Source organism: Mytilus trossulus, chromosome 3, assembly GCF_036588685.1.
Source record: "Mytilus trossulus isolate FHL-02 chromosome 3, PNRI_Mtr1.1.1.hap1, whole genome shotgun sequence".
Taxonomy (NCBI): Eukaryota; Metazoa; Mollusca; class Bivalvia; order Mytilida; family Mytilidae; genus Mytilus; species Mytilus trossulus.
In genome coordinates this window covers 5,621,179-5,647,697 of record NC_086375.1, presented here as the reverse complement: position 1 = coordinate 5,647,697, position 26,519 = coordinate 5,621,179, and the positions used below count along the sequence as shown (strand labels likewise).

The 26,519-nt window shown below is 38.1% G+C and overlaps 2 protein-coding genes across 2 annotated transcripts in view; both read right to left on the bottom strand.

Annotated features, from left to right (window-relative positions):
* The window catches only part of LOC134709911 (mucin-2-like), a 77,046-nt gene extending 51,897 nt beyond the window's left edge, over positions 1-25,149 (bottom strand). Inside the window, exons 1-2 of the mRNA XM_063570036.1 lie at positions 24,959-25,149; positions 23,104-23,411 (exon numbers count right to left, since the gene is read on the bottom strand). Of these exons, the coding sequence (XP_063426106.1) occupies positions 23,104-23,411; positions 24,959-25,149 (499 nt within the window). The remainder of the gene's footprint in view (positions 1-23,103; positions 23,412-24,958) is intronic.
* Positions 25,150-26,044: 895 nt separating this feature from the next.
* LOC134709910 (furin-1-like) overlaps positions 26,045-26,519 on the bottom strand; it is a 70,001-nt gene continuing 69,526 nt past the window's right edge. Inside the window, exon 12 of the mRNA XM_063570035.1 lies at positions 26,045-26,055. Within this exon, the coding sequence (XP_063426105.1) occupies positions 26,045-26,055 (11 nt within the window). The remainder of the gene's footprint in view (positions 26,056-26,519) is intronic.

Here is a 26,519-nt window from a genome sequence, read left to right as displayed (position 1 = left end):
GCACTCAAACAATCCTCTGTCGAGTCAAACAAGATAAAGCACTCAAACAATCCTCTGGCGAATCAAACAAGATAAAGCACTCAAACAATCTTCTGTCGAGTCAAACAAAATAAAGCACTCAAACAATCCTCTGGCGAGTCAAACAAGATAAAGCACTCAAACAATCCTCTGGCGAATCAAACAAGATAAAGCACTCAAACAATCCTCTGGCGAGTCAAACAAGATAAAGCACTCAAACAATCCTCTGGCGAGTCAAACAAGATAAAGCACTCAAACAATCCTCTGGCGAGTCAAACAAGATAAAGCACTCAAACAATCCTCTGGCGAGTCAAACAAGATAAAGCACTCAAACAATCTTCTGGCGAGTCAAACAAGATAAAGCACTCAAACAATCCTCTGTCGAATTAAACAAGATACAGCACTCAAACAATCCTCTGTCGAATCAAACAAGATAAAGCACTTAAACAATCCTCTGTCGAGTCAAACAAGATAAAGCACTCAAACAATCCTCTGTCGAGTCAAACAAGATAAAGCACAAAACAATCCTCTGGCGAATCAAACTAGATAAAGCACTCAAACAATCCTCTGTCGAGTCAAACAAGATAAAGCACTCACACAATCATCTGTAGAATCAAACAAGATAAAGCACTTGAACAATCCTCTGTCGAGTCAAACAAGATAAAGCACTCAAACAATCCTCTGGCGAGTCAAACAAGATATAGCACTCAACAATCCTCTGGCGAGTCAAACAAGATAAAGCACTTAAACAATCATCTGGCTAGTCAAACAAGATAAAGCACTCAAACAATCCTCTGGCGAGTCAAACAAGATATAGCACTCAAACAATCCTCTGTCGAATTAAACAAGATAAAGCACGTAAACAATCCTCTGTCGAATCAAACAAGATAAAGCACTCAAACAATCCTCTGGCGAGTCAAACAAGGTAAAGTAATTTAACAATCCTCTGTCGAGTCAAAATAAAAATAAAGCACTCAAACAATCCTCTGGCGAGTCAAACAAGATAAAGCACTTGAACAATCCTCTGGCGAGTCAAACAAGATAAAGCACTCAAACAATCCTCTGGCGATTCAAAGCAGATAAAGCACTTAAACAATCCTCTGTCGAGTCAAACTAGATAAAGCACTCAAACAATCCTCTGGCGAGTCAAACAAGATAAAGCACTTAAACAATCCTCCGGCGAGTAAAACAAGATAAAGTAATTAAACAATCATCTGTTGAGTCAAACCAGATAAAGCACTTAAACAATCTTCTGTCGAGTCAAACTAGATAAAGCACGTAAACAATCCTCTGGCGAATCAAACAAGATAAAGCAGTTAAACAATCCTCTGTCGAGTCAAACAAGATATAGCACTCAAACAATCCTCTGGCGAGTCAAACAAGATATAGCACTCAAACAATCCTTTGGCGAGTCAAACAAGATAAAGCACTCAAACAATCCTCTGTCGAATTAAACAAGATACAGCACTCAAACAATCCTCTGTCGAATCAAACAAGATAAAGCACTTAAACAATCCTCTGTCGAGTCAAACAAGATAAAGCACTCAAACAATCCTCTGTCGAGTCAAACAAGATAAAGCACTCAAACAATCCTCTGGCGAATCAAACTAGATAAAGCACTCAAACAATCCTCTGTCGAGTCAAACAAGATAAAGCACTCACACAATCATCTGTAGATTCAAACAAGATAAAGCACTTGAACAATCCTCTGTCGAGTCAAACAAGATAAAGCACTCAAACAATCCTCTGGCGAGTCAAACAAGATATAGCACTCAAACAATCCTCTGGCGAGTCAAACAAGATAAAGCACTTAAACAATCATCTGGCTAGTCAAACAAGATAAAGCACTCAAACAATCCTCTGGCGAGTCAAACAAGATATAGCACTCAAACAATCCTCTGTCGAATTAAACAAGATAAAGCACGTAAACAATCCTCTGTCGAATCAAACAAGATAAAGCACTCAAACAATCCTCTGGCGAGTCAAACAAGGTAAAGTAATTTAACAATCCTCTGTCGAGTCAAACAAGATAAAGCACTCAAACAATCCTCTGGCGAGTCAAACAAGATAAAGCACTTGAACAATCCTCTGGCGAGTCAAACAAGATAAAGCACTCAAACAATCCTCTGGCGATTCAAAGCAGATAAAGCACTTAAACAATCCTCTGTCGAGTCAAACTAGATAAAGCACTCAAACAATCCTCTGGCGAGTCAAACAAGATAAAGCACTTAAACAATCCTCCGGCGAGTCAAACAAGATAAAGTAATTAAACAATCATCTGTTGAGTCAAACCAGATAAAGCACTTAAACAATCGTCTGTCGAGTCAAACTAGATAAAGCACGTAAACAATCCTCTGGCGAATCAAACAAGATAAAGCAGTTAAACAATCCCCTGTCGAGTCAAACAAGATATAGCACTCAAACAATCCTCTGGCGAGTCAAACAAGATATAGCACTCAAACAATCCTCTGGCGAGTCAAACAAGATATAGCACTCAAACAATCCTCTGGCGAGTCAAACAAGATAAAGCACTCAAACAATCCTCTGGCGATTCAAAGCAGATAAAGCACTGGGGAGTTAAAAAAGATAAAGCACTTAAACAATCCTCTGTCAAAATCAAACAAGATAAAGCACTCGAACAATCATCTGTCGATTCAAACAAGGTAAAGCACTCAAACAATCCTCTGTCGAGTCAAACAAGATAAAGCACTCACACAATCCTCTGGCGAGTCAAACAAGATAAAGCACTCAAACAATCCTCTGTCGAATTAAACAAGATACAGCACTCAAACAATCCTCTGTCGAATCAAACAAGATAAAGCACTTAAACAATCCTCTGTCGAGTCAAACAAGATAAAGCACTCAAACAATCCTCTGTCGAGTCAAACAAGATAAAGCACTCAAACAATCCTCTGGCGAATCAAACTAGATAAAGCACTCAAACAATCCTCTGTCGAGTCAAACAAGATAAAGCACTCACACAATCATCTGTAGAATCAAACAACATAAAGCACTTGAACAATCCTCTGTCGAGTCAAACAAGATAAAGCACTCAAACAATCCTCTGGCGAGTAAAACAAGATATAGCACTCAAACAATCCTCTGGCGAGTCAAACAAGATAAAGCACTTAAACAATCATCTGGCTAGTCAAACAAGATAAAGCACTCAAACAATCCTCTGGCGAGTCAAACAAGATATAGCACTCAAACAATCCTCTGTCGAATTAAACAAGATAAAGCACGTAAACAATCCTCTGTCGAATCAAACAAGATAAAGCACTCAAACAATTCCTGGCGAGTCAAACAAGGTAAAGTAATTTAACAATCCTCTGTCGAGTCAAACAAGATAAAGCACTCAAACAATCCTCTGGCGAGTCAAACAAGATAAAGCACTTGAACAATCCTCTGGCGAGTCAAACAAGATAAAGCACTCAAACAATCCTCTGGCGATTCAAAGCAGATAAAGCACTTAAACAATCCTCTGTCGAGTCAAACTAGATAAAGCACTCAAACAATCCTCTGGCGAGTCAAACAAGATAAAAAACTTAAACAATCCTCCGGCGAGTCAAACAAGATAAAGTAATTAAACAATCATCTGTTGAGTCAAACCAGATAAAGCACTTAAACAATCTTCTGTCGAGTCAAACTAGATAAAGCACGTAAACAATCATCTGGCGAATCAAACAAGATAAAGCAGTTAAACAATCCTCTGTCGAGTCAAACAAGATATAGCACTCAAACAATCCTCTGGCGAGTCAAACAAGATATAGCACTCAAACAATCCTCTGGCGAGTCAAACAAGATATAGCACTCAAACAATCCTCTGGCGAGTCAAACAAGATAAAGCACTCAAACAATCCTCTGGCGATTCAAAGCAGATAAAGCACTGGGGAGTTAAAAAAGATAAAGCACTTAAACAATCCTCTGTCAAAATCAAACAAGATAAAGCACTCGAACAATCATCTGTCGAGTCAAACAAGGTAAAGCACTCAAACAATCCTCTGTCGAGTCAAACAAGATAAAGCACTCACACAATCCTCTAGCGAGTCAAACAAGATAAAGCACTCAAACAATCATCTGGCGAATCAAACAAGATAAAGCACTCACACAATCCTCTGGCGAGTCAAACAAGAGAAAACACTTAAACAATCCTCTGTCGAGTCAAACAAGATAAAGCACTTAAACAATCTTCTGTCGAGTCAAACAAGATAAAGCACTTAAACAATCCTCTGGCGAGTCAAACAAGATAAAGTAATTAAACAATCCTCTGGCGAGTCAAACCAGATAAAGCGCTCAAACAGTCCTTTGTTGAGTCAATCAAGATAAAGCACTCAAACAATCCTCTGGGGAGTCAAACAAGATAAAGCACTCAAACAATCCTATGTCGAGTCAAACAAGATATAGCATTCAAACAATCCTTTGGCGAGTCAAACAAGATAAAGCACTCAAACAATCCTCTGTCGAATCAAACAAGATAAGGCACTATAAATCCTCTGTCGAATTAAACAAGATAAAGCACCCAAACAATCCTCTGTCGAATCAAACAAGATAAATCACTTTAACAATCCTCTGGCGAGTCAAACAAGATAAAGCACTTAAACAATCATCTGTCGAATCAAACAAGATAAAGCACTTTAACAATCCTCTGTCGAATCAAACAAGATAAAGCACTCAAACAATCCTCTGGCGAGTCAAACAAGATAAAGCACTAAAACAATCCTCTGTCGAGTCAAACTAGATAAAGCACTCAAACAATCTTCTGGCTAGTCAAACAAGATAAAGCACTCAAACAGTCCTCTGGCGAGTCAAACAAGATAAAGTAATTAAACAATCATCTGTTGAGTCAAACCAGATAAAGCACTTGAACAATCCTCTGTCGAGTCAAACTAGATAAAGCACGTAAACAATCCTCTGGCGAATCAAACAAGATAAAGCAGTTAAACAATCCTCTAGCGAGTCAAACAAGATAAAGCACTTAAACAATCCTCTGGCGAGTCAAACAAGATAAAGCATTTTAACAATCCTCCTTCGAGTCAAACAAGATAAAGCACTTAAACAATCATCTGTCGAGTCAATCAAGATAAAGCTCTCAAACAATCCTCTTGCGAGTCAAACAAGATAAAGCACTTAAACAATCTTCTGTCGAGTCAAACAAGATAAAGCACTTAAACAATCCTCTGGCGAGTCAAACAAGATTAAGTAATTAAACAATCCTCTGGCGAGTCAAGCCAGATAAAGAGCTCAAACAGTCCTTTGTTGAGTCAATCAAGATAAAGCACTCAAACAATCCTCTGGGGAGTCAAACAAGATAAAGCACTCAAACAATCCTATGTCGAGTCAAACAAGATATAGCATTCAAACAATCCTTTGGCGAGTCAAACAAGATAAAGCACTCAAACAATCCTCTGTCGAATCAAACAAGATAAAGCACTATAAATCCTCTGTCGAATTAAACAAGATAAAGCACCCAAACAATCCTCTGTCGAATCAAACAAGATAAATCACTTTAACAATCCTCTGGCGAGTCAAACAAGATAAAGCACTTAAACAATCATCTGTCGAATCAAACAAGATAAAGCACTTTAACAATCCTCTGTCGAATCAAACAAGATAAAGCACTCAAACAATCATCTGGCGAGTCAAACAAGATAAAGCACTTAAACAATCCTCTGTCGAGTCAAACTAGATAAAGCACTCAAACAATCCTCTGGCTAGTCAAACAAGATAAAGCACTCAAACAGTCCTCTGGCGAGTCAAACAAGATAAAGTAATTAAACAATCATCTGTTGAGTCAAACCAGATAAAGCACTTGAACAATCCTCTGTCGAGTCAAACTAGATAAAGCACGTAAACAATCCTCTGGCGAATCAAACAAGATAAAGCAGTTAAACAATCCTCTAGCGAGTCAAACAAGATAAAGCACTTAAACAATCCTCTGGCGAGTCAAACAAGATAAAGCATTTTAACAATCCTCCTTCGAGTCAAACAAGATAAAGCACTTAAACAATCCTCTGTCGAGTCAATCAAGATAAAGCTCTCAAACAATCCTCTTGCGAGTCAAACAAGATAAAGCACTTAAACAATCCTCTGTCGAATCAAACAAGATAAAGCATTCAAACAATCCTCTGTCGAGTCAAACAAGATAAAGCACTCACACAATCCTCTGGCGAGTCAAACAAGATAAAGCACTCGAACAATCCTCTGTCGAGTCAAACAAGGTAAAGCACTCAAACAATCCTCTGTCGAGTCAAACAAGATAAAGCACTCAAACAATCTTCCGGCGAGTAAAACAAGATATAGCACTCAAACAATCCTCTTTCGAGTCAAACAAGATGAAGCACTCAAACAATCCTCTGTCGAATCAAACAAGATAAAGCACTCAAACAATCCTCTGTCGAGTCAAACAAGATAAAGCACTCACACAATCCTCTGGGGAGTTAAAAAAGATAAAGCACTTAAACAATCCTCTGTCGAATCAAACAAGATAAAGCACTCAAACAATCATCTGTCGAGTCAAACAAGGTAAAGCACTCAAACAATCCTCTGTCGAGTCAAACAAGATAAAGCACTCACACAATCCTCTGTCGAGTCAAACAAGATAAAGCACTCAAACAATCATCTGGCGAATCAAACAAGATAAAGCACTCACACAATCCTCTGGCGAGTCAAACAAGAGAAAACACTTAAACAATCCTCTGTCGAGTCAAACAAGATAAAGCACTTAAACAATCTTCTGTCGAGTCAAACAAGATAAAGCACTTAAACAATCCTCTGGCGAGTCAAACAAGATAAAGTAATTAAACAATTCTCTGGCGAGTCAAACCAGATAAAGCGCTCAAACAGTCCTCTGTTGAGTCAATCAAGATAAAGCACTCAAACAATCCTCTGGGGAGTCAAACAAGATAAAGCACTCAAACAATCATGTGTCGAGTCAAACAAGATAAAGCACTTAAACAATCATCTGTCGAATCAAACAAGATAAAGCACTTTAACAATCCTCTGTCGAATCAAACAAGATAAAGCACTCAAACAATCCTCTGGCGAGTCAAACAAGATAAAGCACTTAAACAATCCTCTGTCGAGTCAAACTAGATAAAGCACTCAAACAATCCTCTGGCTAGTCAAACAAGATAAAGCACTCAAACAGTCCTCTGGCGAGGCAAACAAGATAAAGTAATTAAACAATCATCTGTTGAGTCAAACCAGATAAAGCACTTGAACAATCCTCTGTCGAGTCAAACTAGATAAAGCACGTAAACAATCCTCTGGCGAATCAAACAAGATAAAGCAGTTAAACAATCCTCTAGCGAGTCAAACAAGATAAAGCACTTAAACAATCCTCTGGCGAGTCAAACAAGATAAAGCATTTTAACAATCCTCCTTCGAGTCAAACAAGATAAAGCACTTAAACAATCATCTGTCGAGTCAATCAAGATAAAGCTCTCAAACAATCCTCTTGCGAGTCAAACAAGATAAAGCACTTAAACAATCTTCTGTCGAGTCAAACAAGATAAAGCACTTAAACAATCCTCTGGCGAGTCAAACAAGATAAAGTAATTAAACAATCCTCTGGCGAGTCAAGCCAGATAAAGAGCTCAAACAGTCCTTTGTTGAGTCAATCAAGATAAAGCACTCAAACAATCCTCTGGGGAGTCAAACAAGATAAAGCACTCAAACAATCCTATGTCGAGTCAAACAAGATATAGCATTCAAACAATCCTTTGGCGAGTCAAACAAGATAAAGCACTCAAACAATCCTCTGTCGAATCAAACAAGATAAAGCACTATAAATCCTCTGTCGAATTAAACAAGATAAAGCACCCAAACAATCCTCTGTCGAATCAAACAAGATAAATCACTTTAACAATCCTCTGGCGAGTCAAACAAGATAAAGCACTTAAACAATCATCTGTCAAATCAAACAAGATAAAGCACTTTAACAATCCTCTCTCGAATCAAACAAGATAAAGCACTCAAACAATCCTCTGGCGAGTCAAACAAGATAAAGCACTTAAACAATCCTCTGTCGAGTCAAACTAGATAAAGCACTCAAACAATCCTCTGGCTAGTCAAACAAGATAAAGCACTCAAACAGTCCTCTGGCGAGTCAAACAAGATAAAGTAATTAAACAATCATCTGTTGAGTCAAACCAGATAAAGCACTTGAACAATCCTCTGTCGAGTCAAACTAGATAAAGCACGTAAACAATCCTCTGGCGAATCAAACAAGATAAAGTAGTTAAACAATCCTCTAGCGAGTCAAACAAGATAAAGCACTTAAACAATCCTCTGTCGAGTCAAACAAGATAAAGCATTTTAACAATCCTCCTTCGAGTCAAACAAGATAAAGCACTTAAACAATCCTCTGTCGAGTCAATCAAGATAAAGCTCTCAAACAATCCTCTTGCGAGTCAAACAAGATAAAGCACTTAAACAATCCTCTGTCGAATCAAACAAGATAAAGCACTTAAACAATCCTCTGTCGAGTCAAACAAGATAAAGCACACACACAATCCTCTGGCGAGTCAAACAAGATAAAGCACTCGAACATTCCTCTGTCGAGTCAAACAAGGTAAAGCACTCAAACAATCCTCTGTCGAGTCAAACAAGATAAAGCACTCAAACAATCTTCCGGCGAGTAAAACAAGATATAGCACTCAAACAATCCTCTTTCGAGTCAAACAAGATGAAGCACTCAAACAATCCTCTGTCGAATCAAACAAGATAAAGCACTCAAACAATCCTCTGTCGAGTCAAACAAGATAAAGCACTCACACAATCCTCTGGGGAGTTAAAAAAGATAAAGCACTTAAACAATCCTCTGTCGAATCAAACAAGATAAAGCACTCAAACAATCATCTGTCGAGTCAAACAAGGTAAAGCACTCAAACAATCCTCTGTCGAGTCAAACAAGATAAAGCACTCACACAATCCTCTGTCGAGTCAAACAAGATAAAGCACTCAAACAATCATCTGGCGAATCAAACAAGATAAAGCACTCACACAATCCTCTGGCGAGTCAAACAAGAGAAAACACTTAAACAATCATCTGTCGAGTCAAACAAGATAAAGCACTTAAACAATCTTCTGTCGAGTCAAACAAGATAAAGCACTTAAACAATCCTCTGGCGAGTCAAACAAGATAAAGTAATTAAACAATTCTCTGGCGAGTCAAACCAGATAAAGCGCTCAAACAGTCCTCTGTTGAGTCAATCAAGATAAAGCACTCAAACAATCCTCTGGGGAGTCAAACAAGATAAAGCACTCAAACAATCATATGTCGAGTCAAACAAGATATAGCATTCAAACAATCCTTTGGCGAGTCAAACAAGATAAAGCACTCAAACAATCCCCTGTCGAATCAAACAAGATAAAGCACTTTAACAATCCTCTGTCGAGTAAAACAAGATAAAGCACTCAAACAATCCTCTGGCGATTCAAAGCAGATAAAGCACTTAAACAATCCTCTGTCGAGTCAAACTAGATAAAGCACTCAAACAATACTCTGGCTAGTCAAACAAGATAAAGCACTCAAACAATCCTCTGGCGAGTCAAACAAGATAAAGTAATTAAACAATCATCTGTTGAGTCAAACCAGATAAAGCACTTAAACAATCCTCTGTCGAGTCAAACTAGATAAAGCACGTAAACAATCCTCTGGCGAATCAAACAAGATAAAGCAGTTCAACAATCCTCTGTCGAATTAAACAAGATAAAGCACTCAAACAATCCTCTGTCGAGTCAAACAAGATAAAGCACTCACACAATCCTCTGGCGAGTCAAACAAGATACGGCACTCAAACAATCCTCTGTCGAATCAAACAAGATATAGCATTCAAACAATCCTTTGGCGAGTCAAACAAGATAAAGCACTCAAACAATCCCCTGTCGAATCAAACAAGATAAAGCACTTTAACAATCCTCTGTCGAGTCAAACAAGATAAAGCACTCAAACAATCCTCTGGCGATTCAAAGCATATAAAGCACTTAAACAATCCTCTGTCGAGTCAAACTAGATAAAGCACTCAAACAATACTCTGGCTAGTCAAACAAGATAAAGCACTCAAACAATCCTCTGGGGAGTCAAACAAGATAAAGCATTCAAACAATCCTATGTCGAGTCAAACAAGATATAGCATTCAAACAATCCTTTGGCGAGTCAAACAAGATAAAGCACTCAAACAATCCTCTGTCGAATCAAACAAGATAAAGCACTATAAATCCTCTGTCGAATTAAACAAGATAAAGCACTCAAACAATCTTCTGTCGAGTCAAACAAAATAAAGCACCCAAACAATCCTCTGGCGAGTCAAACAAGATAAAGCACTCAAACAATCCTCTGGCGAATCAAACAAGATAAAGCACTCAAACAATCCTCTGTCGAGTCAAACAAGACACAGCGCTCAAACAATCCTCTGTCGAATCAAACAAGATAAAGCACTCAAACAATCCTCTGGCGAGTCAAACAAGATAAAGCACTCACACAATCCTCTGGCGAGTCAAACAAGATAAAGCACTCGAACAATCCTCTGTGAGTCAAACAAGATAAAGCACTCAAACAATCCTCTGGCGAATCAAACAAGATACAGCACTTTAACAATCCTCTGTCGAATCAAACAAGATAAAGCACTCAAACAATCCTCTGTCGAATCAAACAAGATATAGCACTCAAACAATCCTCTGTCGAATCAAACAAGATAAAGCACTCAAACAATCCTCTGGCGAATCAAACAAGATACAGCACTCAAACAATCCTCTGTCGAATCAAACAAGATAAAGCACTTTAACAATCCTCTGTCGAATCAAACAAGATAAAGCACTTTAACAATCCTCTGTCGAATCAAACAAGATAAAGCACTCAAACAATCCTCTGTCGAATCAAACAAGATACAGCACTCAAACAATCCTCTGTCAAATCAAACAAGATAAAGCACTTTAACAATCCTCTGTCGAATCAAACAAGATACAGCACTCAAACAATCCTCTGTCGAATCAAACAAGATAAAGCACTTTAACAATCCTCTGTCGAATCAAACAAGATAAAGCACTTTAACAATCCTCTGTCGAATCAAACAAGATAAAGCACTTTAACAATCCTCTGTCGAATCAAACAAGATACAGCACTCAAACAATCCTCTGTCGAATCAAACAAGATAAAGCACTTTAACAATCCTCTGTCGAATCAAACATGATAAAGCACTTTAACAATCCTCTGTCGAATCAAACAAGATAAAGCACTTTAACAATCCTCTGTCGAATCAAACAAGATAAAGCACTCAAACAATCCTCTGGCAAGTCAAACAAGGTAAAGCACTTAAACAATCCTCTGTCGAGTCAAACAAGATACAGCACTCAAACAATCCTCTGTCGAATCAAACAAGATAAAGCACTCAAACAATCCTCTATCGAATCAAACAAGATAAAGCACTTTAACAATCCTCTGTCGAATTAAACAAGATAAAGCACTCAAACAATCCTCTGTCGAATCAAACAAGATAAAGCACTTTAACAATCCTCTGTCGAATTAAACAAGATAAAGCACTCAAACAATCCTCTGTCGAATCAAACAAGATAAAGCACTCAAACAATCCTCTGGCGAGTCAAACAAGATAAAGCACTCAAACAATCCTCTGGCAAGTCAAACAAGATAAATCACTCAAACAATCCTCTGGCGAGTCAAACAAGATAAAGTACTTAAACAATCCTCTGGCGAGTCAAACAAGATAAAGCACTCAAACAATCCTCTGGCGAGTCAAACAAGATAAAGCACTCAAACAATCCTCTGGCGAGTCAAACAAGATAAAGCACTCAAACAATCCTCTGTCGGGTCAAACAAGATAAAGCACTCAAACAATCCTCTGTCGAGTCAAACACGATAAAGCACTTAAACAATCCTCTTGCGAGTCAAACAAGGTAAAGCACTTGAACAATCCTCTGTGAGTCAAACAAGATATAGCACTCAAACAATCCTCTGGCGAGTCAAACAAGATAAAGCACTTGAACAATCCTCTGTGAGTCAAACAAGATAAAGCACTCAAACAATCCTCTGGCGAGTCAAACAAGATAAAGTACTTAAACAATCCTCTGGCGAGTCAAACAAGATAAAGCACTCAAACAATCCTCTGGCGAGTCAAACAAGATAAAGCACTCAAACAATCCTCTGGCGAGTCAAACAAGATAAAGCACTCAAACAATCCTCTGTCGGGTCAAACAAGATAAAGCACTCAAACAATCTTCTGTCGAATCAAACAAGATAAAGCACTTTAACAATCCTCTGTCGAATCAAACAAGATAAAGCACTTTAACAATCCTCTGTCGAATCAAACAAGATACAGCACTCAAACAATCCTCTGTCGAATCAAACAAGATACAGCACTCAAACAATCCTCTGTCGAATCAAACAAGATAAAGCACTTTAACAATCCTCTGTCGAATCAAACAAGATACAGCACTCAAACAATCCTCTGTCGAATCAAACAAGATAAAGCACTTTACCAATCCTCTGTCGAATCAAACAAGATAAAGCACTTTAACAATCCTCTGTCGAATCAAACAAGATAAAGCACTTTAACAATCCTCTGTCGAATCAAACAAGATAAAGCACTCAAACAATCCTCTGGCAAGTCAAACAAGGTAAAGCACTTAAACAATCCTCTGTCGAGTCAAACAAGATACAGCACTCAAACAATCCTCTGTCGAATCAAACAAGATAAAGCACTCAAACAATCCTCTATCGAATCAAACAAGATAAAGCACTTTAACAATCCTCTTACGAATTAAACAAGATAAAGCACTCAAACAATCCTCTGTCGAATCAAACAAGATAAAGCACTTTAACAATCCTCTGTCGAATTAAACAAGATAAAGCACTCAAACAATCCTCTGGCGAGTCAAACAAGATAAAGCACTCAAACAATCCTCTGGCAAGTCAAATATAATAAAGCACTCAAACAATCCTCTGGCGAGTCAAACAAGATAAAGTACTTAAACAATCCTCTGGCGAGTCAAACAAGATAAAGCACTCAAACAATCCTCTGGCGAGTCAAACAAGATAAAGCACTCAAACAATCCTCTGGCGAGTCAAACAAGATAAAGCACTCAAACAATCCTCTGGCGAGTCAAACAAGATAAAGCACTCAGACGATCATCTGGCGAGTCAAACAAGATAAAGCACTCAAACAATCCTCTGTCGAGTCAAACACGATAAAGCACTTAAACAATCCTCTTGCGAGTCAAACAAGGTAAAGCACTTGAACAATCCTCTGTGAGTCAAACAAGATATAGCACTCAAACAATCCTCTGGCGAGTCAAACAAGATAAAGCACTTGAACAATCCTCTGTGAGTCAAACAAGATAAAGCACTCAAACAATCCTCTGGCGAGTCAAACAAGATAAAGCACTTGAACAATCCTCTGTGAGTCAAACAAGATATAGCACTCAAACAATCCTCTGGCGAGTCAAACAAGATAAAGCACTCACACAATCCTCTGGCGAGTCAAACAAGATAAAGCACTTTAACAATCCTCTGTCGAATTAAACAAGATAAAGCACTCAAACAATCCTCTGTCGAGTCAAACAAGATAAAGCACTCAAACAATCCTCTGTCGAATTAAACAAGATAAAGCACTCAAACAATCCTCTGGCGAGTCAAACAAGATAAAGCACTCAAACAATCCTCTGTCGAATCAAACAAGATAAAGTACTCAAACAATCCTCTGTCGAATTAAACAAGGTAAAGCACTCAAACAATCCTCTGTCGAATCAAACAAGATAAAGCACTCAAACAATCCTCTGGCAAGTCAAACAAGATAAAGTACTTAAACAATCCTCTGGCGAGTCAAACAAGATAAAGCACTCAAACAATCCTCTGGCGAGTCAAACAAGATAAAGCACTCAAACAATCCTCTGGCGAGTCAAACAAGATAAAGCACTCAAACAATCCTCTGTCGAGTCAAACAAGATAAAGCACTCAAACAATCCTCTGTCGAGTCAAACACGATAAAGCACTTAAACAATCCTCTTGCGAGTCAAACAAGATAAAGCACTCAAACAATCATCTGGCGAATCAAACAAGATAAAGCACTCACACAATCCTCTGGCGAGTCAAACAAGAGAAAACACTTAAACAATCCTCTGTCGAGTCAAACAAGATAAAGCACTTAAACAATCTTCTGTCGAGTCAAACAAGATAAAGCACTTAAACAATCCTCTGGCGAGTCAAACAAGATAAATTAATTAAACAATTCTCTGGCAAGTCAAACCAGATAAAGCGCTCAAACAGTCCTCTGTTGAGTCAATCAAGATAAAGCACTCAAACAATCCTCTGGGGAGTCAAACAAGATAAAGCACTCAAACAATCATATGTCGAGTCAAACAAGATATAGCATTCAAACAATCCTTTGGCGAGTCAAACAAGATAAAGCACTCAAACAATCCTCTGTCGAATCAAACAAGATTAAGCACTATAAATCCTCTGTCGAATTAAACAAGATAAAGCACCCAAACAATCCTCTGTCGATTCAAACAAGATATAGCATTCAAACAATCCTTTGGCGAGTCAAACAAGATAAAGCACTCAAACAATCCCCTGTCGAATCAAACAAGATAAAGCACTTTAACAATCCTCTGTCGAGTAAAACAAGATAAAGCACTCAAACAATCCTCTGGCGATTCAAAGCAGATAAAGCACTTAAACAATCCTCTGTCGAGTCAAACTAGATAAAGCACTCAAACAATACTCTGGCTAGTCAAACAAGATAAAGCACTCAAACAATCCTCTGGCGAGTCAAACAAGATATAGTAATTAAACAATCATCTGTTGAGTCAAACCAGATAAAGCACTTAAACAATCCTCTGTCGAGTCAAACTAGATAAAGCACGTAAACAATCCTCTGGCAAATCAAACAAGATAAAGCAGTTAAACAATCCTCTGTCGAATTAAACAAGATAAAGCACTCAAACAATCCTCTGTCGAGTCAAACAAGATAAAGCACTCACACAATCCTCTGGCGAGTCAAACAAGATACGGCACTCAAACAATCCTCTGTCGAATCAAACAAGATATAGCATTCAAACAATCCTTTGGCGAGTCAAACAAGATAAAGCACTCAAACAATCCCCTGTCGAATCAAACAAGATAAAGCACTTTAACAATCCTCTGTCGAGTCAAACAAGATAAAGCACTCAAACAATCCTCTGGCGATTCAAAGCAGATAAAGCACTTAAACAATCCTCTGTCGAGTCAAACTAGATAAAGCACTCAAACAATACTCTGGCTAGTCAAACAAGATAAAGCACTCAAACAATCCTCTGGGGAGTCAAACAAGATAAAGCATTCAAACAATCCTATGTCGAGTCAAACAAGATATAGCATTCAAACAATCCTTTGGCGAGTCAAACAAGATAAAGCACTCAAACAATCCTCTGTCGAATCAAACAAGATAAAGCACTATAAATCCTCTGTCGAATTAAACAAGATAAAGCACTCAAACAATCTTCTGTCGAGTCAAACAAAATAAAGCACCCAAACAATCCTCTGGCGAGTCAAACAAGATAAAGCACTCAAACAATCCTCTGGCGAATCAAACAAGATAAAGCACTCAAACAATCCTCTGTCGAGTCAAACAAGACACAGCGCTCAAACAATCCTCTGTCGAATAAAACAAGATAAAGCACTCAAACAATCCTCTGGCGAGTCAAACAAGATAAAGCACTCACACAATCCTCTGGCGAGTCAAACAAGATAAAGCACTCGAACAATCCTCTGTGAGTCAAACAAGATAAAGCACTCAAACAATCCTCTGGCGAATCAAACAAGATACAGCACTTTAACAATCCTCTGTCGAATCAAACAAGATAAAGCACTCAAACAATCCTCTGTCGAATCAAACAAGATATAGCACTCAAACAATCCTCTGTCGAATCAAACAAGATAAAGCACTCAAACAATCCTCTGGCGAATCAAACAAGATACAGCACTCAAACAATCCTCTGTCGAATCAAACAAGATAAAGCACTTTAACAATCCTCTGTCGAATCAAACAAGATAAAGCACTTTAACAATCCTCTGTCGAATCAAACAAGATAAAGCACTCAAACAATCCTCTGTCGAATCAAACAAGATACAGCACTCAAACAATCCTCTGTCAAATCAAACAAGATAAAGCACTTTAACAATCCTCTGTCGAATCAAACAAGATACAGCACTCAAACAATCCTCTGTCGAATCAAACAAGATAAAGCACTTTAACAATCCTCTGTCGAATCAAACAAGATCAAGCACTTTAACAATCCTCTGTCGAATCAAACAAGATAAAGCACTTTAACAATCCTCTGTCGAATCAAACAAGATACAGCACTCAAACAATCCTCTGTCGAATCAAACAAGATAAAGCACTTTAACAATCCTCTGTCGAATCAAACAAGATAAAGCACTTTAACAATCCTCTGTCGAATCAAACAAGATAAAGCACTTTAACAATCCTCTGTCGAATCAAACAAGATAAAGCACTCAAACAATCCTCTGGCAAGTCAAACAAGGTAAAGCACTTAAACAATCCTCTGTCGAGTCAAACAAGATACAGCACTCAAACAATCCTCTGTCGAATCAAACAAGATAAAGCACTCAAACAATCCTCTATCGAATCAAACAAGATAAAGCACTTTAACAATCCTCTGTCGAATTAAACAAGATAAAGCACTCAAACAATCCTCTGTCGAATCAAACAAGATAAAGCACTTTAACAATCCTCTGTCGAATTAAACAAGATAAAGCACTCAAACAATCCTCTGTCGAATCAAACAAGATAAAGCACTCAAACAATCCTCTGGCGAGTCAAACAAGATAAAGCACTCAAACAATCCTCTGGCAAGTCAAACAAGATAAATCACTCAAACAATCCTCTGGCGAGTCAAACAAGATAAAGTACTTAAACAATCCTCTGGCGAGTCAAACAAGATAAAGCACTCAAACAATCCTCTGGCGAGTCAAACAAGATAAAGCACTCAAACAATCCTCTGGCGAGTCAAACAAGATAAAGCACTCAAACAATCCTCTGTCGGGTCAAACAAGATAAAGCACTCAAACAATCCTCTGTCGAGTCAAACACGATAAAGCACTTAAACAATCCTCTTGCGAGTCAAACAAGGTAAAGCACTTGAACAATCCTCTGTGAGTCAAACAAGATATAGCACTCAAACAATCCTCTGGCGAGTCAAACAAGATAAAGCACTTGAACAATCCTCTGTGAGTCAAACAAGATAAAGCACTCAAACAATCCTCTGGCGAGTCAAACAAGATAAAGTACTTAAACAATCCTCTGGCGAGTCAAACAAGATAAAGCACTCAAACAATCCTCTGGCGAGTCAAACAAGATAAAGCACTCAAACAATCCTCTGGCGAGTCAAACAAGATAAAGCACTCAAACAATCCTCTGTCGGGTCAAACAAGATAAAGCACTCAAACAATCTTCTGTCGAATCAAACAAGATAAAGCACTTTAACAATCCTCTGTCGAATCAAACAAGATAAAGCACTTTAACAATCCTCTGTCGAATCAAACAAGATACAGCACTCAAACAATCCTCTGTCGAATCAAACAAGATACAGCACTCAAACAATCCTCTGTCGAATCAAACAAGATAAAGCACTTTAACAATCCTCTGTCGAATCAAACAAGATACAGCACTCAAACAATCCTCTGTCGAATCAAACAAGATAAAGCACTTTACCAATCCTCTGTCGAATCAAACAAGATAAAGCACTTTAACAATCCTCTGTCGAATCAAACAAGATAAAGCACTCAAACAATCCTCTGGCAAGTCAAACAAGGTAAAGCACTTAAACAATCCTCTGTCGAGTCAAACAAGATACAGCACTCAAACAATCCTCTGTCGAATCAAACAAGATAAAGCACTCAAACAATCCTCTATCGAATCAAACAAGATAAAGCACTTTAACAATCCTCTTACGAATTAAACAAGATAAAGCACTCAAACAATCCTCTGTCGAATCAAACAAGATAAAGCACTTCAACAATCCTCTGTCGAATTAAACAAGATAAAGCACTCAAACAATCCTCTGGCGAGTCAAACAAGATAAAGCACTCAAACAATCCTCTGGCAAGTCAAATATAATAAAGCACTCAAACAATCCTCTGGCGAGTCAAACAAGATAAAGTACTTAAACAATCCTCTGGCGAGTCAAACAAGATAAAGCACTCAAACAATCCTCTGGCGAGTCAAACAAGATAAAGCACTCAAACAATCCTCTGGCGAGTCAAACAAGATAAAGCACTCAAACAATCCTCTGGCGAGTCAAACAAGATAAAGCACTCAGACGATCATCTGGCGAGTCAAACAAGATAAAGCACTCAAACAATCCTCTGTCGAGTCAAACACGATAAAGCACTTAAACAATCCTCTTGCGAGTCAAACAAGGTAAAGCACTTGAACAATCCTCTGTGAGTCAAACAAGATATAGCACTCAAACAATCCTCTGGCGAGTCAAACAAGATAAAGCACTTGAACAATCCTCTGTGAGTCAAACAAGATAAAGCACCCAAACAATCCTCTGGCGAGTCAAACAAGATAAAGCACTTGAACAATCCTCTGTGAGTCAAACAAGATATAGCACTCAAACAATCCTCTGTCGAATCAAACAAGATAAAGCACTTTAACAATCCTCTGTCGAATCAAACAAGATAAAGCACTTTAACAATCCTCTGTCGAATCAAACAAGATAAAGCACTCAAACAATCCTCTGGCAAGTCAAACAAGGTAAAGCACTTAAACAATCCTCTGTCGAGTCAAACAAGATACAGCACTCAAACAATCCTCTGTCGAATCAAACAAGATAAAGCACTCAAACAATCCTCTATCGAATCAAACAAGATAAAGCACTTTAACAATCCTCTGTCGAATTAAACAAGATAAAGCACTCAAACAATCCTCTGTCGAATCAAACAAGATAAAGCACTTTAACAATCCTCTGTCGAATTAAACAAGATAAAGCACTCAAACAATCCTCTGTCGAATCAAACAAGATAAAGCACTCAAACAATCCTCTGGCGAGTCAAACAAGATAAAGCACTCAAACAATCCTCTGGCAAGTCAAACAAGATAAATCACTCAAACAATCCTCTGGCGAGTCAAACAAGATAAAGTACTTAAACAATCCTCTGGCGAGTCAAACAAGATAAAGCACTCAAACAATCCTCTGGCGAGTCAAACAAGATAAAGCACTCAAACAATCCTCTGGCGAGTCAAACAAGATAAAGCACTCAAACAATCCTCTGTCGGGTCAAACAAGATAAAGCACTCAAACAATCCTCTGTCGAGTCAAACACGATAAAGCACTTAAACAATCCTCTTGCGAGTCAAACAAGGTAAAGCACTTGAACAATCCTCTGTGAGTCAAACAAGATATAGCACTCAAACAATCCTCTGGCGAGTCAAACAAGATAAAGCACTTGAACAATCCTCTGTGAGTCAAACAAGATAAAGCACTCAAACAATCCTCTGGCGAGTCAAACAAGATAAAGTACTTAAACAATCCTCTGGCGAGTCAAACAAGATAAAGCACTCAAACAATCCTCTGGCGAGTCAAACAAGATAAAGCACTCAAACAATCCTCTGGCGAGTCAAACAAGATAAAGCACTCAAACAATCCTCTGTCGGGTCAAACAAGATAAAGCACTCAAACAATCTTCTGTCGAATCAAACAAGATAAAGCACTTTAACAATCCTCTGTCGAATCAAACAAGATAAAGCACTTTAACAATCCTCTGTCGAATCAAACAAGATACAGCACTCAAACAATCCTCTGTCGAATCAAACAAGATACAGCACTCAAACAATCCTCTGTCGAATCAAACAAGATAAAGCACTTTAACAATCCTCTGTCGAATCAAACAAGATACAGCACTCAAACAATCCTCTGTCGAATCAAACAAGATAAAGCACTTTACCAATCCTCTGTCGAATCAAACAAGATAAAGCACTTTAACAATCCTCTGTCGAATCAAACAAGATAAAGCACTCAAACAATCCTCTGGCAAGTCAAACAAGGTAAAGCACTTAAACAATCCTCTGTCGAGTCAAACAAGATACAGCACTCAAACAATCCTCTGTCGAATCAAACAAGATAAAGCACTCAAACAATCCTCTATCGAATCAAACAAGATAAAGCACTTTAACAATCCTCTTACGAATTAAACAAGATAAAGCACTCAAACAATCCTCTGTCGAATCAAACAAGATAAAGCACTTCAACAATCCTCTGTCGAATTAAACAAGATAAAGCACTCAAACAATCCTCTGGCGAGTCAAACAAGATAAAGCACTCAAACAATCCTCTGGCAAGTCAAATATAATAAAGCACTCAAACAATCCTCTGGCGAGTCAAACAAGATAAAGTACTTAAACAATCCTCTGGCGAGTCAAACAAGATAAAGCACTCAAACAATCCTCTGGCGAGTCAAACAAGATAAAGCACTCAAACAATCCTCTGGCGAGTCAAACAAGATAAAGCACTCAAACAATCCTCTGGCGAGTCAAACAAGATAAAGCACTCAGACGATCATCTGGCGAGTCAAACAAGATAAAGCACTCAAACAATCCTCTGTCGAGTCAAACACGATAAAGCACTTAAACAATCCTCTTGCGAGTCAAACAAGGTAAAGCACTTGAACAATCCTCTGTGAGTCAAACAAGATATAGCACTCAAACAATCCTCTGGCGAGTCAAACAAGATAAAGCACTTGAACAATCCTCTGTGAGTCAAACAAGATAAAGCACTCAAACAATCCTCTGGCGAGTCAAACAAGATAAAGCACTTGAACAATCCTCTGTGAGTCAAACAAGATATAGCACTCAAACAATCCTCTGGCGAGTCAAACAAGATAAAGCACTCACACAATCCTCTGGCGAGTCAAACAAGATAAAGCACTTTAACAATCCTCTGTCGAATTAAACAAGATAAAGCACTCAAACAATCCTCTGTCGAGTCAAACAAGATAAAGCACTCAAACAATCCTCTGTCGAATTAAACAAGATAAAGCACTCAAACAATCCTCTGGCGAGTCAAACAAGATAAAGCACTCAAACAATCCTCTGTCGAATCAAACAAGATAAAGTACTCAAACAATCCTCTGTCGAATTAAACAAGGTAAAGCACTCAAACAATCCTCTGTCGAATCAAACAAGATAAAGCACTCAAACAATCCTCTGGCAAGTCAAACAAGATAAAGTACTTAAACAATCCTCTGGCAAGTCAAACAAGATAAAGTACTTAAACAATCCTCTGGCGAGTCAAACAAGATAAAGCACTCAAACAATCCTCTGGCGAGTCAAACAAGATAAAGCACTCAAACAATCCTCTGGCGAGTCAAACAAGATAAAGCACTCAAACAATCCTCTGTCGAGTCAAACACGATAAAGCACTTAAACAATCCTCTTGCGAGTCAAACAAGATAAAGCACTTGAACAATCCTCTGTGAGTCAAACAAGATATAGCACTCAAACAATCCTCTGGCGAGTCAAACAAGATAAAGCACTTGAACAATCCTCTGTGAGTCAAACAAGATAAAGCACTCAAACAATCCTCTGGCGAGTCAAACAAGATAAAGCACTTGAACAATCCTCTGTGAGTCAAACAAGATATAGCACTCAAACAATCCTCTGGCGAGTCAAACAAGATAAAGCACTCACACAATCCTCTGGCGAGTCAAACAAGATCAAACACTTAAACAATCACCTGTCGAGTCAAACAAGATAAAGCACTTAAACAATCCTCTTGCGAGTCAAACAAGATAAAGCATGTAAACAATGATCTTTTGAGTCAAACCAGATAAAGCGCTCAAACAGTCCTCTGTTGAGTCAATCAAGATAAAGCACTCAAACAATCCTCTTTCGTTTTACTGGCATTTAAATTTCTTAGATGCATGCCGTTTTATTTGTTGTATAAATTGGCTTTGAAATAGCTGCCAGTAACTGCAAGTCCTCGCGAATCTGTTCCTTACTGTGGGGATCACGGTTAAAGTAACCTACCACGTCCGGTGTGTGTGTGTTTTGTTTGTTTGTTAGATATCTGTCTGCTTTGAATCGGTTTGGTGAGTTAAGTCCATCTCAACTGATTTTTATAGTTTGTACTAATGTTGTACCGTATAACCACTATATTACAGGTTAGGGGGATGTTTTGCGCCAATAAACTAACTTAACCTCGCCCATTGTATAAATAAAGAAATTTGAAAATCCGTGTATGTGCCTGTACCGTCAGGTGCCTGCAACTGAGTGGTTGTCCGTTTTTGTTGTTTCTCATATTTGTTGTTGATTTATTGATTTGCATAGTTGTTCTTGTTTTGTGCTATTATTTCCAAGATAAGGGGGTGGTTATTTAGTGCATTCAAACTAGAATGACATCGCCAAATTTGGGATATTTCTGTCCCATATCAGCTGCCAGTATTTCATTAGCTGCGGTTTTTTTTTTTTTTTTTTTTTTTTTTTTATCGTATATGGTTTTTTTCTTTGTTTTGTACCTAAATCAAGTCGTTAAGTTTCTAGTTTGAATCAATTCACATTAGTCTTTTAGGGGACTTTTATAGCTGACTATATGGTATATTTGCTAATTTTTGAAGGCCGTACGATGACCTACAGTCGTTTACATCTTTGAAAATTGGCCTCTGGTGGATAGTTGTTCGATTTGTAACCATACCACATCTTCTTACTTTTATATTTAAAGCTTGGCCGGAGAATGAGTTTTTGCCACTTTTAATACTCATATCTGCTCAAAGAAAACATGCATTGTCTCAAGTTTGTAGAAAATAAAACTACGATTTTGTACTGAGCCAATATTAGATTCACAAAATGTCCAAGCAGGATCTGCCTTTGAATTTTTCAACAATATTTTTTAATGAATTTTAAAACGCTTCAATTATTATGATAACATTTCCAACTATTTTATTTCGAACATCCATGATTAGCCCGGTGTAGACTCTGTCCTTTCAAAGTTTAACATTGTTATCTTTATGAGTATGTTTTATCACGCTTTGTCACAAAATCTACAAAAATCAACATTTAATGGTGTTACCTGTTCCTAAAGCCAATCGCAGACTAATTTCCAGGGTCCAGCTTCCAATTGGATTTTCCTTCCAAAAATGCACTGACATAAAATCCCAGGTTAAACTTCCTGCTGCTTGATTATCTATAGCGTCCTGATTTCTGTAGTGTAGCAGATGGCTTCTGGTACCAGATGGAGACACCAAATACAACTGTGTTACACCTCTGAAGCCTGTGTAGGAGAATGTAATGTCAGCTACCACGTGTTCAAGATATTGTATCGATGAACAGTCACCAGATGTTACAATGATAGAATCAGAGTCCGAAGAAGTGGTGCTCCTGTAAATATGTGCAAATTATACATATTTTTTAAATTTTGAATCATAAGCCCTTCTGTGACTTATGGTTGCTTACGTCTACGTTAAGTGGTTTCTTATGGATAGTTGTTGTATTTGCATTCATACCACATCTTCGTATTTTAATATGAATTTCAAAATATTTAGCCAGAATTATTTTTGTTAATAAGACTTTAGAATTAGTTGCCAAAATGTGAAATGCATACATTGTGGCTTGGGAAAAAGAATAAAGTGTGAAACATTCTAAAAAAAATGTTTAAAGGAAAATTGGTAAACAAGAGCAAGATAATCTATATGTATGTTTTCTAAACTGTTTTTACAGAAGATAATCTGACTATTGTTCAACCGAAACAATGCCTTGTGTGTTCAAATACATAAGTTTTACATGTGTTGGAATATCTTTTTTTTCATTGGAATGGTTTTGTGTTTGTTGTCCATTGTTAATTTGTTTTTCCTCGTCAAAACGGGGCAACATATATATACAAATGTACCCATCTTAATTAGCCTTTTGCATGCATGAACGAACGCCCGTTTACTGACTATAATTCATAGTTTGTAACGAAATAACAAAGATACCATGTTTATTGTATAAACTGGTAACACCATACTTTTTCAGACATTATGTTAATTCTAAAAAGCCTTAATTTTCTGACATTTTCTCTAAGTGCGATTTTCATTGAGGAAAATATCACATCCTTATTAAATGATGGTACGTGTAGGTTTTGATACAGTAAATAAACACTTAATTTTCAGATTAATATCGATGTATGATAGTATATAATTACGTATACTGTCTTTTGAAGGATTAGGGTTAGGGTCAAAAGTCAATTAAAGCACATATCCCCCCCCCCCCCCAAAGACAGTAGTTGTATTCCGAGAAATATGTATGAAATGGAAATTATTTACCAAAACCAATTGTACAATAAAAGTTTTTTTTACCAAATTTATACACGTAAAACTTTTAAAAGCACGCGACGTTTGGCGCGGTGAATATACTTTTTTTTCAGCAGGATGATAATACTTATATATTCATCTCCTTTTCATATAGAAAAAATAATTTGACGAATTTTATGTGACTGTCGTACAAATGAGAGGCTTAGTGCTATTAAACCAGGTTCAATCCACCATTTTGTACATCAGAAATCTGTACCAAGTCAGGCAAATAATAGTTGTTATTCATTTGTTTGATGTGTTTGAGCTTTTATTTAGCCATTTGATTAGGGACTTTCAATTTTGAAATTTCCTTGGAGTTCAGTATTTTAGTGATTTTACTTTCAACTAAACTTTTAGCAATATTGAATAGGTGTATTTATTGTTTGAACGACAAACTATAGAATGTACGCTTTCTTTCAGTCTTGAAATTAACAAATGTTGGAACCCTTTCGCTTCACATACAAAGTAACTGTGTGTGTTATTTTTTCTCTCTAAAATCCAGATTCTAAACATTAATTTAGTTCATTTATATGTTTTTGAGTTTAGTGTGACGACCATTCACACTGAGCTATTGCACAATTTCAGTTAGGGGCATGCTGAGGACCACCCCCAGTGTGGTAGTTAGGGGCATGCTGAGGACCACCCCTAGTGTGGTAGTTAGAGGCATGCTGAGGACCACCCCTAGTGTGGTAGTTAGGGACATGCTGAGGACCACCCCCAGTGTGGTAGTTAGGGGCATGCTGAGGACCACCCCCAGTGAGGTATTGCACAATTTCAGTTAGGGGCATGCTGAGGACCACCACCAGTGAGGTATTGCACAATTTCAGTTAGGGGCATGCTGAGGACCACCCCCAGTGAGGTATTGCACAATTTCAGTTAGGGGCATGCTGAGGACCACCCCCAGTAAGGTATTGCACAATTTCAGTTAGGGGCATGCTGAGGACCACCCCCAGTGTGGTAGTTAGGGGCATGCTGAGGACCACCCCCAGTGAGGTATTGCACAATTTCAGTTAGGGGCATGCTGAGGACCACCCCCAGTGAGGTATTGCACAATTTCAGTTAGGGGCATGCTGAGGACCACCCCCAGTGAGGTATTGCACAATTTCAGTTAGGGGCATGCTGAGGACCACCCCAGTGAGGTATTGCACAATTTCAGTTAGGGGCATGCTGAGGACCACCCCCAGTGAGGTATTGCACAATTTCAGTTAGGGGCATGCTGAGGACCACCCCCAGTGAGGTATTGCACAATTTCAGTTAGGGGCATGCTGAGGACCACCCCAGTGAGGTATTGCACAATTTCAGTTAGGGGCATGCTGAGGACCACCCCCAGTGAGGTATTGCACAATTTCAGTTAGGGGCATGCTGAGGACCACCCCCAGTGAGGTATTGCACAATTTCAGTTAGGGGCATGCTGAGGACCACCCCCAGTGAGGTATTGCACAATTTCAGTTAGGGGCGTGCTGAGGACCACCCCTAGTGTGGTATTTTCTCGCTGCGTTGATTAACGATTGATGGCCTTTGGCTATTGTCTGCTCGTTGGTCGGGTTGTTGTGTCTTTAACACATTCCCCATTTCCATTCTCAATTTTTATTAACAGATTATTATCATTATAATTAAATCATTCCCTATGCATATAGCTTATAAGGACAGCGAGACCATATTATTGTGGAAAAGGACGAAGGTTCAACCTAGACCTGTAAAAAAACAAACATGTCCTAATGAATCCATAAAAGGAGTTGCATATTTTCTTCACACATAAATACCGCGGCTTTGAAGATTAGTTATGATTGCCAATAAGACAACTCTCCTGAAGAAACCAAATGACACAGAAATTAATAGCCATAAGTTAACGTACGGCTTTTGACAATGAGCAAAGTCTACTCCACATAGTCTACTATAAAAGGCCCCGAAATCACAAATGTTAAACAAACAAGAAAACTTACTCTTACTTAATGTACAACAAGGATATATGCCCATAGTACACGGATGCCCCATCCGCACTTTCATTTTTTATGTTCAGTGAACCGTGATAATGGGATAAAATTTGGCATCAAAATTATAAAGATCATGTCATAAGGAACATATGTAATAAGTTTTAAGTTGATTGGACTTCAACTTTACGGACGAACGGGCGAACGGACGAACGGACGAACGAACG